The following is a 17479-nucleotide window of genomic DNA, read 5'->3' as shown; positions in this document are numbered from 1 at the left end:
GATAGGAATCAAAGAAGTAACAGGGATCATTCTACAACAATCAGAACTGTCGGACAGAACATGGAAACATACTACTGATTATGGTGTTCTTTTCTTTCTTTTCCTTATTTTCCTAGAACATTAAAAATGTAGTTCACCTATTAAAGGTAGTTATTGGCAAAACAATCAAAAGTCACAAATACGGCATCCAAAATGTCAGATGAGTTATCTTGATGTCTCCCTATGTGACCCTCCTTCCAATTCTCTTATTTTGCCCTTAAGGATACTACCGTATGAAGTACCCCCATTTTATATGGCATTAACGTATATACATTTATCGCTGACTACAAACGCTTACGTTCACCCATGGTAGTTAGGACATAACTCTGCATCATCAGCTAGGTCAGTCCTTAATGTGTTGCCAACAGTGAGGATAACAGTAAGAGGGGGAACATTTGGGGATACTACACTGACAAATTCTGGTACGAGAAGCTCACCTGATAGTGTTGCTGCATGTCAAATAGTCTGCTCTCCCCTTTAAAGAACTAGTGTATTTTACCACCTTCCAGTAGAAACACCATACACAACGGCTTACTTTCCTTCATTTATGCCCTGTAGTCTCCGCCATTCACATGATTCCCTCTCTGGCTCTTCTCTTCTTTCCTGAGGTTCCTTGGGCCTTCCAGGGTCTTGAAAGGGAACTGGTCATTTAGCTCCTTTGGTGGCACTCTCAATTTCAATCTGTTGCTGACACCACCTACGATATGCAACTTACCTCCTTTTCACATCTCTTTCCTTTTCCTATGCACTTAACAGGCCGTTTTCTTTAGATATTAGAATGTATCAGTCTTCCTGTTTTAAATCAACATTCTGTCAAATGACCTTTGAATAAAATACAGTTCTTACCTTCTACTTGTCCATTTAATATACTTTGCCCTTTCCGATCCACAGCTCCAGAGACATGAGGAACATATTTGTTGGGCTTCTCAGACGTACGCTGTTAAAAGTAGCACCAGTAATGAGTTGCGTGAAGACTTCCTAAGCCTTTTCCAAGAAAATTTCTGAATTTATGATTTTAATAACAATCAGACTTACAAATAAGAAAAACGTATTGCACACCAAAACATTTAAATACAAAACCTCATATATGCTCTCTTGATTCAGCGTCCCTTTGAATCTGCATTTGGCTATTGACTCTCTAAACTGATCATGGAAGGCCAGCATACATACTTTCAAAGGCAGAAGCCTGGCTTGTATGCAGATTTCAAAAAGGAACTAACAAAACACCTTCCTTTGCATTCCTGACCAAAATAAAAGGACATTTGAAATAAGTTTTGAAACAAATTCTTTAAAAGTGTACTTGCTATAAATGAAAACTGCTTCTAATAAAATGGCAGACATTTGTTTCAGTGTCAATTCATACCTCACATGATCAGAAACTTTGGAGTATATCATGTGGAGTATCGACAAAACACTGTTGTAGCTGCTGTTTCGTTTAGGTAAACGAAGGCTTGACCTTTTTCTTGACGAAAGAAGGGCTGGATCGAATGGCAAAGTAGTAAGAAAACACTTTTCTTAAAATTATGGTGAACTAGTAGCAGAAACAATGTAGATATAGGTATGGAACGCTTCAGAATGTGTAGTAAGCATTCGAACGGCAAGTATAAGAACATGTATGTCTTAGTCACCTAAAATGTGCCAAGCACTCACTTCCCTATGCACACTTTCTTTTTTACACACAACAGTAATAATGATTATGATGATGGAGTGAGCCTTCCTACTTCTTGGTGACTGCAAGACATTGGAGTAAAATGACGATCCGTGGTCCTCTCTGTCCAGAATGTCCCTCGCCACGGTCTACACGACTGGTCCTTCTCGTCTTTCGCTTGGCACCTTTTGCCACTCTCAGATCTTTTCCGACGACCAAAATTCCCACTCCCACTCTCACCCTCATCCTCACTACAAACGCCCCCAATATTCTCTCAACGATCATTGTCCATTTCCTATCGATGAAGCCTTTATCGTGACTTATAACGGATTGCTGTTGACTTACTTTTCTGCTCTGACCACAACAACCTAAACCCTCCACTTGTACACTCAGTAGCTAACTGCTTGGTACGTACTCAGTATACAAGGACCAAGTTATTAAGGTCAAAACATTTACACTAATCTCACGGAGAAGATCTCAAAAGTACCAAATCACTATACCGTTGACCCTTGGACAAAGCAAGGGTTACGGGCTCTGATGGCCATGCACTCGAAAATCCACAAATATCTTTTGAAACCTCAAAACCAAATCAAAAAAACAAAAATTCCTACTGAATTTCCTACTTTAAAAGCAATTACACTTAGAAATCAAAAAGTATATATGTATTGAACACCAGAACATTAAAGCAGAAGCGCTTGTGTATGCTCTCTAGGTCTAATCTACCTTTTCGGCCTCATTTGGCCATTGACTCTGTACACTGAGCATGGGAGGTCAGGGTTGGGATAACGGAATGCTGAGCTTATCAACAATATACACAGTCGATTAATGCATGTTTTCCCTGCTATATGTATTACATACTGTATTCTTACACCATAAACTGAAGAAAAGGTTACTAAGAAAATCGTAAGGAAGGGGTGCTGGGTCGCACTGTCGGTTCAGGGTCAGGCTCTTGACTTTGGCTCGGGTCATGATCTAGACTTCCTGAGTTCAACGCTGGCAGTCTGGAGCCTGATGAAGATTCTCTCTCTGCCCCCGCTTCCCTACTCACGTGCTCTGTCCTCCCTCTCTCTCCCAAAATAAGTAATTAAAAAAAAAAAAAACGAGACGAAAAAGACAATCATAAGGAAGAGAATATACAGCATGGCACTGTATTTATTGAAAAAAATCTGTAGGTATGTGGACTCCCACAGGCCAAACCCATCTTGTTCAAGGGTCCAATGTATACCTATGCGATGTCTCCACTAAGAGTTTAGTGGAACTTATTACAGCCCCACGTTAGAAAATCAAAAACCCATTCTAACTTTGCCATTCTTTTCTGGACACTAGGGCCACTTTATTGGCCTTCGAACATCTTCCCATTGAAAAGAAGCATTCTTGGGGGGCCTGGGTGACTTAGTCGATTAGGCACCCACCTTTAAAATTGCAAAAAGGAAAGTAAAAGGGGGAGGGGGGAGTTAAGATGGCAGGGGAGGGGATCAGAATTTCCCCTGTCCCTCGAACACAGCAGTATTGAGGTCACAACACTTGGAATACCAGGAATACAGGCTGCAGAGGGACAGAAAAGTCTCCACAGGGGCAGAGTGACAGCTTGGCGGGACAGAAGGGTGTGTATGCGAATTGGGAGAAATGAAATGGGCAGCACAGGCATGGAGTGGGGGAAGCCCTTTGGTGGAGAAACGAAAGGAAGGTAGAGAGAGAGGCCGTGGGAAGTGCCTTTGGATATGAGAAAGCCTGTCCGGACCACAGACCAAGGAGAGGTCCAGAGAGCCAGTTTCTACTTTGCAAAACCGCCTTAGAGGCTAAGGAACAGAATTTTCAAGGTGGCCAGACTTTCTCTAGACCAGAGCTACCACCTCCCATGCCTGGTGGGGAGGGAGCCGCCCCTAGGCTTGGTAGCAGTCTCAGGGCTACACTGGGAGAGAACACCTTGAGTATGGTGGAAAGGGGAGGTATTGCCCTGCCCAAGGGAAAAAGACCGTGCAGGCACGAGCCGGAGGCCCTCCGTCCACTGGGCAGAGTGGCGCAACTCCACTACCAGGTCCGAGCCAAGCGGGATCCTACAGGGTTTTGAATCCCAGCTCAGTGCTCAGGTGGCACAGGGGACTGTGCAGCAAGGCAAGCCGGCTCCCCAGGCTATTCCGTGAGGATAGCCTCAACAGTGAGTTTTGAGACACCTCGTGTGGGCGGGAGAGATTGGGGTGTCGCCATTTCTCTCCCCATGACCAACATCGTGGGGCTTCAGGGAATGGACAGTGAGCCTCCGTGGAGGCAGGCCCATTACACCAAACCCTGACTCTCTGTGCCTCGTAACTGCTTCTCTATAGGAGTGAGACTGACACTGATGGGACCACACAGCCCCTCGTCTAGACCAGCACAGCCACCAGTCCCAGGCACCAATAGACAACTCTCCTCCGGTTTTCTATCTGAGTTTGTGTGTTTGTTTGTTTGTTTGTTTGTTTGTTTGTTTGTTTTCATTTGAGTTATTATTCTTTTGTCTTTCCTTTTCTTTTTCAATGTTTATTTCTTTATTTGGAGAGAGAGAGAGTGAGTGATCAAGCAGAAGACATGCAGAGAGAGGGAGACAGAGAGAATCCGAGCAGGATCTATGCTCTCACTGCAGAACCTGATGGGGGTTTCGAACCCACCAACAGCGACAACATGACGTGAGCCAAATTCAAGAGTCGGACGCTTCACCTACTGAGACACCCAGGCGCCCATCTTTTCTTTCCTTTGCTTTCCCTTTCTTCTCTTTTCCCTTTTTCCTCTTTCTATCTCCTCTTTCCTCGTCTCCCTTTGGAAACAGCCGAGTAGTCTCGAGTTGACGTGGGTCAAAGCTAATTATATATCTACATTTATCTATATATCTTAATATATACCTATATATCTATACATAGATACATATAGATATATCTATATATTTTTTTCCTTTGCTCCTCTGTTCTGGATCTTTGTGTGTTGGATTGCGCATTTTCTCTATACTTTTCTAGATCTCCTTCTTGATTTTCCTCCCTCTCTTTCTGGATTAAGCCCTATAGCTCCTTTGAGTCACTGCCTGGTCTTTTTTTCCACTCCACTCATTTCTCTTTTCGTTTGGGCTAAGGATACTTCACCCCCTTCTTCTCCTTCTTTCCAGGATTACTTCAACCAACAAATCAAAGCACACCTGGTGGAAGGCCCAAACCGCCACTCCAAGTAGCGAGAACAGTAGCCAAAGACACACCGAAAGAGTGCACACAACTCACTCCAAAAAACAGTTGTTCAACTGCCAGGCCCTGGACAGTGTAGGAGCTCTCTTTAATATAGTAGTACTCGCAGGTGTGGGACACAGAACAAGCTTTTAACACACATAAAGGGCAGGAATCTAGCCAAAACGACGAAATCGAAGAATTCTCCTCAAAAAAAAATTCCGGGAAGAAAGGACAGCCAGAGAAGGGCTCAAAAGAGACAGAAACAATATATGTGAGCACATTTTTGGAATGACACTCATAAGACGCATAGTTGCGCTTGAAACCACGCACAGAAGACAGCAGACAATCTACTGCTTCAGAGATCAAGGACCTAAGGAATCGTCACGATGAACGCGGAAAATGAAATGGTGTAAAGGAGATACAAAGTAAACTAGATGCAGTGACAGCAAGGACGGGAGAAGCAGCAGACAGAATCGGTGAAACAGAAGATCCAATGGTGGACAAAGATGAAGCAGAGAAAGGAAAGGAAGGAAATGACTAGATCACAAGGCAGGTACTAGAGACCGACGTGATTCGGTGAGATGAAATATTAGCCACATCCTACGAGTCCCAGAAGAAGAAGAGTGAGAGAACACCTTAAAGCTGAGAGCTTCCCTCATCTGGAGAAGGAAACGGGCATCCAAGTCCTGGCGGCACAGAGAATTCCTTTCCAAATCAACAAACCCAGGTCAACACCACGACATGCCATAGCGAAACTGGAAAACTACAAAGATAAGGAGAGGATTCTGAAAGCAGCTAGGGACAAACGGGTCTTATTCGACACGGGAAGACACATAAGGGTAGCAGCAGACCTGTCCAAAGAACCTTGGCAGGGCAGAAGGGAGGGGTAGGAAACGGTCAATGTGCTGAATGGGAACATCTGCGGTGAAGAATCCCTTCCCCGGCAAGGCTGTCATTCAGAATAGAGAGAGAGAGAAAGGCTTTCCCAGACACACAAACCCTAATGGAGTTCATGACCACGAAACCAGCCCTGCAGGAGACCCTAAGGGGCGACTCTGTGAGTGGAAAGCAGCAGAGATTACAAAGAACCAGAGGCCTCACCAAAAGCATGAAACCTTCAGATAACACAATGACACTAAATCCACATCTTTAACTAATCACTCTGAATGTGAATGGACTCAATGCCCCAATCAAAAGACACAGGGAATCAGAATGGGTAAAACACAAAACAAAACCAAAGAACAAGATCCATCTACATGTTGTCAACAAGAAACTGATTTTAGACCCCAGGACACCTCCAGATTCAAAGTGAAGGTATGGGGAACCACCTATCATGCTCCTAGAAGTCAAAAGAAAGCTGGAGTCGCCACACTTCCTCCAGAAAGACGAGATTTTAAACCAGAGACCGTAGTAACAGATTCTGAAGGGCATTGGGTCATAATTAAGGCGTCTATCCATCAAGAGGAGCTAACACTTGCAAATGTTTATGGCCCCAAAGTGAAACGCTCACACATATGAATCGATTAATCACAAACATGATTAAATGTATACATACAAATGCCATGATTGTAGACGACTTTAAGGCGCCACTCATGGCAATAGGCGTATCGTCAAGGCAGAAAATCAGTACAAAAACACAGATCCAAAGTGTCATTGGACCAGATGTATTCAGATATACATAGATATATATTGGTCTAATATATATGCATTTATATACATGGATATCAACACCGTTATATTAAGATCTTTTCATCCAACAGCAGTAGAATGCACATTCTTTTTTTTTCTTTAATGTTTATTTATTTTTGAGAGAGAGAGAAACAGAACATGAATGGGGGAGGGGCACAGAGAGAGGGAGACACAGAATCGGAAGCAGGCTCCAGGCTCTGAGCCATCAGCCCAGAGCTTGACGTGGGGCTGGAACTCACGAACCGTGAGATCGTGACCTGAGCTGAAGTCGGACGCTCAACCGACTGAGCCACCCAGGTGCCCCAGAACGCACATTCTTCTTAAGTGCACATAGAACATTCTCCAATATAGATCACATCCTGGGTCACAAAACAACCCTCCACAAATATAAAAGGACTGAGATCATACCATGCATATTTTCAGATCACAACGCTCAGACACTTGGAATCAACCGCAAGAACAAAAACTGGAAAGCCTCCAAATGCATGGAGGTTACAGAACTTCCTACTCAATAAAGAATGGGTCCATCAGGAGATTAAGGAAGAAATTAAAAACCATATGGAAGCAAATGAAAGTGAAAACACGCAATCCAAACCCTTTAGGATGCAGCAAAGGCTGTCCTTAGAGGAAAATACATTGCAATCCAGGCCTATATCCAGAAGCATGGATGGTCTCAAATACAGACACTAACTTCACTCCTAAACGAACTAGAAACACAGCAGCAAAGAAAGCCCTACGTCAGCAGAAGGGAAACAAAAAAGAGTAGAGCAGAAATAAATCCTATAGAATCCAAAAACAAGGTTGCACACATCAATCAATATAAGAGATGTGTTTTTTTCTTAAATAAACAAAATCGAGGGGCGCCTGGGTGGCGCAGTCGGTTAAGCGTCCGACTTCAGCCAGGTCACGATCTCGCGGTCCGTGAGTTCGAGCCCCGCGTCGGGCTCTGGGCTGATGGCTCGGAGCCTGGAGCCTGTTTCCGATTCTGTGTCTCCCTCTCTCTCTGCCCCTCCCCCGTTCATGCTCTGTCTCTCTCTGTCCCAAAAATAAATAAACGTTGAAAAAAAAATTAAAAATAAATAAATAAATAAATAAACAAAATCGATAACCCCTAGCCACACTTCTCAAAAGGAAGAAAGAGAGACCCAAACAGATAAAATCACAAATGAAAGATGAGAACTCACAATCAACACCACAGAAATACAACAAGAATCCGAGGATACTATGAAAAAGTATATGCCAACAACCTGGACAACCTGGAAGACATGGACAAATTCCTAGACACCCACACACTACCAAAAGCCAAACGGGAAGAAATAGAAAACGTGAACAGACCCATAACCCGAGAAGACATTCAATCAGTTATTAAAAATCTCCCAACAAATAATTGTCCTGGGCAGGATGGCATCCCAGGGGAATTCTACCAGACCTTTAAAGCAGAGTTAATCCTTCTTATTCTCAAGCTGTTCCAAAAAAATAGAAATGGAAGAAAAGCTTCTGGACTCCTTCTATGAAACCAGCATTACCTTGATATCCAAAGCAGACAGAGACCCCACTGAAAAGCAGAATGACAGGCCAATGTTCCTGATGAACATGGATGCAAACCTTCTCAATAAGATACTAGCAAATGTACTGCAACGGTATATTAAGAGTATGATTCACCCGGATCAAGTGCCATTCATTCCTGGGCAGCAGGGCTGATTCAATATTCACAAATCAATCAACATGACACGTCCCATGAAGAGGAGAAAGGATAAGAACCATATGATCCTGTCAATAGATGCAGGAAACGCATTTGACAAAATACAGCATCCTTTATTAATACAACCCACAAGAAAATCAGATAGAAGGAATAGACCTTCAAACCCTAAAAGCCACGTAGGAACGGCCCACAGCTAATAGCCTCCTCCATGGAGAAACACTGAGAGCTTTTCCCCTGAGATCAGGAACACGAAGGGATTTCTACTCTCACCACTGTTGCTTAACATAATGTTGGAAGTCCTAGACTCAGACATCACACAACAAAATGAAATAAAAGGCATTCAAGTTGGCAAAGAAAAGGTCAAACATTCACAGTTGGCAGATGACACGATTCTCTATGTGGACATCCTGAAAGCCTCCACAAAAAAAAAAAAAAAAAAAAACTGCTAGAATGGACACATGCATTCAGCAAAGCTGCAGGATAAAAATCAATGCACCCAAATTGGTTGCATTTCTATATACCAGTCATGAAGCATTAGAAAGAGATATCAAGGAATCGATCCCATTTACCACTGCACCAAACCATAAAATACCTAGCATTAAAGCTAACCAAAGAGGTAAAAGATCTGTATGCTGAAAACTATAGACAACTTATGAAAGAAACTGAAGAACACACAAAGAACCCAGAAAATATCCCATGCTCATGGGTTGCAAGAACAAACATTGTTAAAATGTCAATACTACCCAAAGCAATCTGTACATTCAATGCAATCCCAATGAAAATAACAGCAGCATTCTTCACAGAACTAGAACAAACAATCCTAAACTTTGGAGAGAACCACAAAAGACCGAGAACAACCAAAGTAAGGTTGAAAAAGAAAACCAGAGTGGGGGAGGCATCACAATCCCAGACTTTAGCCTGAACTACAAAGCTGGACTCCTCAAATGCACGGTATTAGCTCCAAACAAGCACAGAGGCCAATGGAATAGAACAGAGAACCCAGAAATGGGCCCACAGATGTGTGGCCAACTAAGCTCCAACAAAGCAGGAAAGAGTAGCCAATGCAAAAAAGACAGTCTCTTTAGCTAATGGTGCTGGGAGAACTGGACAGCAACATGCACAAGAGTGACCCTGGACCACTTTCTTACACCTTACACAAACATAAACTCCAACGCATGAAAAAGCTAACCGTGAGACAGGAAACCATCAAAATCCTAGAGGAGAAAACAGGCAACAACCTCTCTGACCTCGGCTGCAGCAATTACTTACTTGACATGTCTCCAAAGGCAAGGGAAATAAAAGCAAAAGTGAACTTTTGGGACCTCATCAAGATACAAAGCTGGCACACAGCAAAGGCAACAATCAACAACTTTAAGGCAACCGACGGAATGGGAGAAGATATGTATTTGCAAATGGCATATCACATAAAGGGTTAGGATAAAAAAGTCTATAAAGAACTTGCCAAACTCAACACCCGGGAACCAAGTAAGCGAAGAAAGGGGCAGAGGACGTGAATAGACATTTTTCCAAAGGAGACATCCAGATGGCCAACGGACACATGCAAAGATGCTCAACATCACGCATCATCCAGGAAATACAAATCAAACCCCACTGGGATAACACCTCAATCAGTCAGAGTGTGGTGGTGAAACTCACAACTCTGGAAATAACAGATGTTGGTGACAATGTGGCGAAATGGGAACTCTCTTGCACTCTTGGTAGCAATGCAAATGAATGCAGCCACTCTGGAGAATAGCGTGGAGGTTCCTCAAAAAATCAAAAATAGAATTACCCTACAACCCAGCAACAGCACTATTAGGCATTTATCCAAAGGATAGAGGAGTGCTGATTTGTAGGCACACATGTACCCCAGAGTTGCTAGCAGTTCTATCAACAATCGCCAAATTATGGAAAGAGCCCAAATGTCCATCAACTGATGAATAGCTAAAGAAGAGGTGGTGGTCTATCTACAATGGAATAATAAGACCTGGCCATGAAAAAGAATGGAATCTTGCCATTTGCAACACTGTGGAAGCAACTGGAAGGTATGATGCTAAATGAAATAAGTCGGTCAAGAGAAAGATATCGTATGTTTTCACTCATATGTGGAATTTGAAAACTTCACACAAGACCATAGGGGAAGGGAAAGAAAAAAATGGTTACAAATACCTAGAGGGAGGCAAACCATTCGACACTCTTAAAAGGCAGAGAACAAGCTGAGGGTTGATGGGGGTGGGGAGTTAAGGGGGTGGAAAAAAGGGATGGTGGGCATTGAGGAGGGCACATGTTGGAATGAGCCCTGGGGTTATCCGGAAGTGATGAATCACGGGAATCTACTCCCGAAGCCAAGACTACACTGTACACACTATATATTCCCTAACTGGACACTAAATTGTAAAATAATAAAAATAAAGAATAAATAAAGAATAATAATGAACAGGGGAGGGGCGCCTGGGTGGCTCAGTCAGTTAAGTCTCCGACTTTGGCTCACATCATGAGCTCTTGGTTCATGAGTTCGAGCTCTGCATCAGTCTCTCTGCTGTCAGCACAGAGCCTGCTTGGGACCCTCTGTACCCTCTCCCTACCCCTCCCCTTTTCCCTCACTTTATCTGTCTCAAAAATAAACAAACACTAAAAATATTCTTAAGGAGTAAAAATAATACAATCACAAAAGGAGGGGAAAAAACATGAGATTCAAGATTTCAACTCCATATTTCAACAGTAGTTTTAAGGATGTAAAATATGCTTTGACTAATATACACAAATAGTCATTTCTGTAATGAATGGCATTAAGAGTCATAAAATGTTTTAATTGTGAAACACTAATTCAGTATTTTATAAGAATACTGCTTTTTAAAAAATTAATCTTGGGACGCCTGAGTGGCTCAGTCAGTTGAACATCCAACTCTTAGTTTCAGCTCGAGTCATGATCCCAAGGCCGTGGGATCAAGCCCTGCGTCAGGTCCACACGAAGCATGGAGTCGGCTTGCGATTCATATGCTCCCTCACTCTCTCTCAAGAATCAACATAAAAAAAAAATAGTAAAACGAATAAAAAAGTTAATCTTAAGGGACAAGATTTAAAGTATAGAAGAGAAATACAGGATTACAGAATTTTGAGCCATTTTCCAGGACTACCACGATGTCTAAGAAAAATATAAAAACCGATTTTAAACTTCATATAGTTTTATTATTCCACTGGAAACAGCATATGAAGAACTCTAATTTCCTGTCTACACCATATAGGAAGGTGGTTAAGGACCCGAGAAGGAATCTCGCATTAAGCAACTAATATATTTATGATCATCCAATTTGAAGATTTTAAAGTCTTCCAATACATGTTTGATTATCAAGGAAGACTGAACATTCCCAGGAGGAAAGAAGATAGGGACCAAAAAAAATCAACTCAGCAGTCTTTCTCAGTTTTAGACATGAAAGAATTTACATGCTAAATTGAACAACTATGAATACTAAAGTTTCCCCTGAATAATATAAAATGTATCTTGGGGTGCCTGGGAGACTCATTCGGCTAAGCATCCGACTTCGGCTCAGGTCACGATCTCATGGTTCCTGAGCTCGAGCCCCGCGTGTCAGGCTCTGTGCTGACAGCTCAGAGCCTGAAGCCTGCTTCAGATTCAATGTCTCCCTCTCTCTCTGCCCTTCCCCCGCTCATGCTCCATCTCTCTCAAAAATAAATAAATATTCTTTTAAAAATGTATGTATAGTCGGAAATCTTCAAAAAAGTAAAAATCACCTCCTACAACGAATTTTGCATACCCCCTTGGCAACCTTTCCTGCCTTATGATTCTGTCATGACAAAGAGTTAATATTAGACAAAAATTTATACATGTTGAGTTCATTCATTTGGAATGTGTGTATGTGTCTATTCTATGCAGATACTATTAAAAAAAGAGTGGCACCTGGGTGGCTCAGCTGGTTAGGCGTCCAACTTGATTTTGGCTCAGGTTATTCAAGCTCTGTGTCAGGTTTGACACTAGCAGCACAGAGCCTGCTGAGGATTCTCTCTCTCTCTCTCTCTCTCTCTGTCTGCCTCTGTCTTTCTCTCTCAAAATACATAAACAGTTGAAAACTTAAAATTAAAAAAAGATAAATCAGAATGCAGAAAACATATTTTATATATTTTTTCTTTCAGAGTGTGGCAGATTAAGTGGCACCTGGGTGGCTCAGGCAGTTAAGCATCTTGATTTGGGCTCAGGTCGTCATCTCCCAAACCGGTTTGTGAGTCTGAGCTATGCGTCGAGCTCTGTGCTGACAATGAAGAGCCTGTTTGAGATTCTCTCTGTCTCTCCCCTCTCTCCCTGTCCCTACCCTGCTTGCTCTCTCTCTCAAAATAAATAAATAAGCTAAAAAACAAAAAACAAATTCAGTGTTGCAGCTTCAAATTTAGTTTTTCATTTCACGGATAAATAACCTTATTTACATCACCAGAAATTTTATTTAATGAAAAGAATAAATGTTTATTTCCTCTCTTTCTACTCAAAAACACCTAAAATATACCAAGATTATACCACACTGTAAGTTACCTTAGAAACCCCAAGAAAGACAATAGCCAAAAAGTGAAAATTCGCAATCAACCTGGTGTGGACTAAAACAGATTTCACTTTGCATTCCTTAGAAACACAGGTTTTGCTAAACTAAATCTAGGATATCACCTTTATTAAACTGAAACATAAGGGCAAAAATTTCTTCCAGTTCTTCACAGAAATCAGCTATAAGTCATTCAGAACAGTCTAAGGATTTTTTTTTTTTGTTACCTGGCTTTTTTTTTCTTAATTTGCACTTAAAATATTTTTTCCCACATTTTATTATTTTTTTTATTTTTTTATTTTTTTTAATTTTTTTTTCAACATTTATTTATTTTTGGGACAGAGAGAGACAGAGCATGAACGGGGGAGGGGCAGAGAGAAAGGGAGACACAGAATCAGAAACAGGCTCCCGGCTCTGAGCCATCAGCCGAGAGCCTGACGCAGGGCTCGAACTCACGGACCGCGAGATCGTGACCTGGCTGAAGTCGGACGCTTAACCGACTGCACCACACAGGCGCCCCTTTTCCCACATTTTATAATTTAAAGAGCATCTGCTCTGCCTTAATCCCACTATTGCTGCTGTGATTTTACGATACTTTGTCTCAACTCTTCATACTTTAAGTTCCTCTCGCCCCTCTAAAATGAATTCTTCCCCTTCACCCCCCTCCTCATCTTCATATGCATCGATCTATTCTTTCCAGCTGCCTTCTCCTTCTTTGCTTCCATAAAGGCATACCCGAGAATTGTCTACTCCCACCAAACTTCCTAAATTTCAACTCTGTACCTTCCTCTCTGTTGTCAATACACTGATTTCTATTATGATCTTGAGGACTTCCGTTTCTTCCTAAGATTCTTTTCATCATTATAAGGAGCAAGAGGATGGTACGGGGTGGGGGCAGTATAAAACAAAACAACTTACCTTTGCAAGACCAAGGACAGCTAACGTCTTGAAAGAAGGTTTCAGAAGAGATTTAGATGATGGTAAAACAGGAAGAGGATCACCATAAACTCTGACTGGTGGTTTGGAAAAAGTTTCAGCCATATCTTTATTTTCAGAATCAGGATTGTTGTCCTCAGATAAGGTTCCATCTTCTGGTTTCATAGTGCCACGTTTTGGTCTCACTTGGTAGAAAACAAAGTAAAGAGGACATGAAAATATCTGTAACTTCAAATTAGTGAATAACACAAGAATGGACAAGAATTAGTGAATAATACAAGTCTTCCAATAGCTTACTGTTTTTAATGAATTGCCAAGAAGAATGCAGGAGCTTTGCTATGCGTGATTTCGGGACATTCTAGAAAAGAATTAATAGCTTTAAGGATTACGAGAATCCAATTCAATAAAATCATTGTAATATTCACCATTACCAAATGAGCACCATTACACAAGGAACACAGGCTTTGGAATCATTCAAATGTAGATTCACATTTCAGTTATGCCGTTTACTATTTATTACCAGTCTCCATTTCCTTATGTGGTGAGGATTACAAGAGATCTCATAGGTAGTCCCAAATGTTACTCGCCGTACCTGTAACTGACTAATATCGGGTAAATACTTTACCAAAGTAACCTCAGATAAACATTGAACCCTAGGTAATTGAAAGCATGTTGAAAAAACTAACACTAAGAAATTTAAATATGTTATCTTGTGAAGTGTTTGCATGATTTAGACTGGCATGAACTATCTCTTGTAAAGGAAAATATACAAACGTACTCTTCAGTAGTATCTTATGTCGGTAAGTTGGAATTGCAAACAGTTTAAGTGGCTTCTGTTTCTCAAAACACTAAAGACAAATATGACTATTTAAATGTAGCTCCTTCTGGGACGCCTGGGTGGCTCACTCAGTTAAGTGACCAACTTTTGATGTCAGCTCAGGTCATGAACTCACGGTTAGTGGGGTTCAAGCCACACATCAGGCTCTGTGCTGACAGCGTGGAACTTGCTTGAAATTCCCTCCTTTCCTCTCTGTCTGCCCCTCCCTACTAACACTTGCTCATTCTCTCTCTCTCTCCCTCCCTTTCCAAGAGAAATACAAACACTACAAAAACATTTAGCTCAGCTCCTTCCAAGAAAGAGAAAAAAGAATAATAAACCTTGTGGGGCAATGAGTCCTGGATGAAAACCACACACAGACAGTAGAAGTCCATAACCAATATGTTGACAATGGAGTTGACAGAAAGTGATATACTAAAAGAACAGACACTAAAGAAATGTTTTCTGCAAGGAAACATAGGGTAGGGGTAAACCATTAAAAAAGAACATGGTGGTGGGAACACATAGGTGGCTCAGTCAGTTCAGCGTCCAACTTCAGCTCATGAGTCATGGTCTCACGGTTTGTGGGTTTCAGCCCCACATTGAGCTCTGTATTGACAGCTCGGAGCCTGGAGCCTGCTTTGGATTCTGTGTCTCCCTCTGTCTCTGACCCTACCCCGCTTGCACTCTCTCTCTCTCGTGCGCTCCAAAATAAATAAACTTAAAAACATCAAAAATATCTTAAAAAGCATTGGGGGAGAAGAGGAAAAAAGAAAAAAAAAAGAGAGACATGACCAACCAATGAAGCATGAGCTTAAGACAAGGAAGAAAAGCAGAAATGTGAGCAAAATAAGGTAAGTGGAAACAACATACATTTTTCAACAGGTACATAAGTAGGATTGGAAATATAGTATGAACAATAGTCTCTTTTAAACCTTTGAAAGATATATATATATATACACACACACACACACACACACACACACACACATATATATATATATATAAATTATACGTAAACAGAGGCTTTGATTCACAGTATATCCCTAACAATACTGACTTTTATCACACTACAGTTATCTGGTTATAAGTACTGTAATAAAGAATTTAATTTTTTCAGTATAAAATAAATTGCTCAATTATTGGCGTCTATAACTTCTTAAAGCTATAAATTATTACTAGACTAACAAAAGAACAGAAAAAGAGAGGTTCCTAACACATCAACTTTCACTATGGAGAAAGAATTGGGAATGAGAATTCTAGGAAGAAATGGGAACCTTCAAAGGATGTATGTAATGGGACACAGATGGGGTTACACAAACAAAGGCTGAGGACTTTTTCTCTGCAATTCTAAGCTCACAATGGGAGGATACTAAAAATATACTGTAACCTTCTTTCGTATGTAACTCCTGATTTCCTCAATAGAATTCATTTGCGTTTATACGTATTAAACACTAAAACGGAATATAAACTGAAGCCTGACTTTTTAAATTCACATATTTAATTGTGATATATCATGCGTATTTTGTTACTTTTCAAACTCCATTCTACAGAATTCCATTTCCCTACCCATTTATTCATATTCAAAAACTATGACATTGTTTCTTCCAAGCAAGACTTTATTCTAGGAGCTCTAGGAGTCAAACAATTGTGTTTCCTAACCTGCAGTAGCTTATAATGATTTGGGGCTTTGAAATGAATATTTAAATAAGTATCAGATGTCTGAAACTTTAAATTTTAGAATCTGACACAAGGACTAGGAGGAGATAGTTTTCAAAGCTACAGTATGAAAGATTTCTGAAATTAGAAATTTGACAACTTGGCTATGAAGAGCTTCTGCTCATAGAGCTACTCTTTTCAGCAAAATACATATTCTTCGGGAAGATGCACCATTTTAACTTACTTTTCATGGAGTTATTTCAAAACTACAGGGGAACGCTTTTGTAACGTAAATGTTGAGAAATAATATAAACATCTAAATTTCTACAGTTTCTAATATGATTTTAGTCTAAATGTAGAACAAAGGATAGAGCCAAAGGAAAATCCTGTATCTCACCAAAATAAAACTTGCCCGGGGCAGGGGGCAACCTACAATAGATACTTGGACCCAATCAGGTTTCATTTAGGCATGAGTATTATCAGTCATGTTACTATCACAGTAAGAATCCTCATCCTTAACCAAATGTCACATTTCCTCCACTATGGGAAAGCTTTTCCTAATATAATTTGACTGTCATTATATATTTTCCAGCCCATTCTTTTATCAGCCTCCACCTGTAGTATTTACCAAAGTACAACAAAAGAAAAGAAAACAAAACAAATCATTCAACACGTCATGTATCTGTAAAGTGGTTTTTTTCTTGCTAACTTTCCATGACACACATAAAATGATGATATCCAGGCTCCTCTTAAATTTTCAGAGTAAATAAGGGAGAAAACTCAATTCAGAGCAGGAAAGTGAGTTTCACAGGAGAGTACTTTACCTTGGTACCAAAATGTAAGACTTGGCTAGATGATGTAGGCCATGAATCATCAGGACCAGGTTTGTTAGAAAGCCTTTAGAGCAAAAATACACAACAAAAACATTTTCATTTATTTCAAAAGAACACTTAAAAAGTTAAGTGAAAGGTCAGCTATCTGTGTATTAAACCACGATTCTTGGTATCATTAAAAGTTGTCATCTGGTTTTTTCATTAAGTTTTATTTTAATTCCAGTAATAATAGCATCCCGTGTTACATTAGTTTATTAATATAGTGATTCACCAACTCCATACACACCCCGTGCTCATCATGACAAGGGCACTCCTTCATCCCCATCACCTCTTTCAGCCCTCACACCACTAATCTCCTCTCTGGGAACCATCTGTTTGTTCTCGGCAGTTAAGAGCCTATATCTTGGTTTGTCTCTCCCTT

The 17479-nt window shown here is 40.8% G+C and overlaps 1 protein-coding gene across 1 annotated transcript in view; it reads right to left on the bottom strand.

Moving 5' to 3' along the window:
• LOC123595659 (ankyrin repeat domain-containing protein 26-like) overlaps window positions 1–17479 on the bottom strand; it is a gene marked incomplete at its 3' end in the record, with an annotated part of 196793 nt that overhangs the window by 132387 nt on the left and 46927 nt on the right. The window contains exon 5 of the mRNA XM_045473343.1: window positions 886–976. Within this exon, the coding sequence (XP_045329299.1) occupies window positions 886–976 (91 nt within the window). The remainder of the gene's footprint in view (window positions 1–885; window positions 977–17479) is intronic.

This window comes from Leopardus geoffroyi (assembly GCF_018350155.1).
Source record: "Leopardus geoffroyi isolate Oge1 chromosome C3 unlocalized genomic scaffold, O.geoffroyi_Oge1_pat1.0 chrC3_random_Un_scaffold_41, whole genome shotgun sequence".
Classification (NCBI taxonomy): Eukaryota; Metazoa; Chordata; class Mammalia; order Carnivora; family Felidae; genus Leopardus; species Leopardus geoffroyi.
Note: the sequence above shows the minus strand (reverse complement) of the source record. Positions and strands in the feature narration are given on the sequence as shown.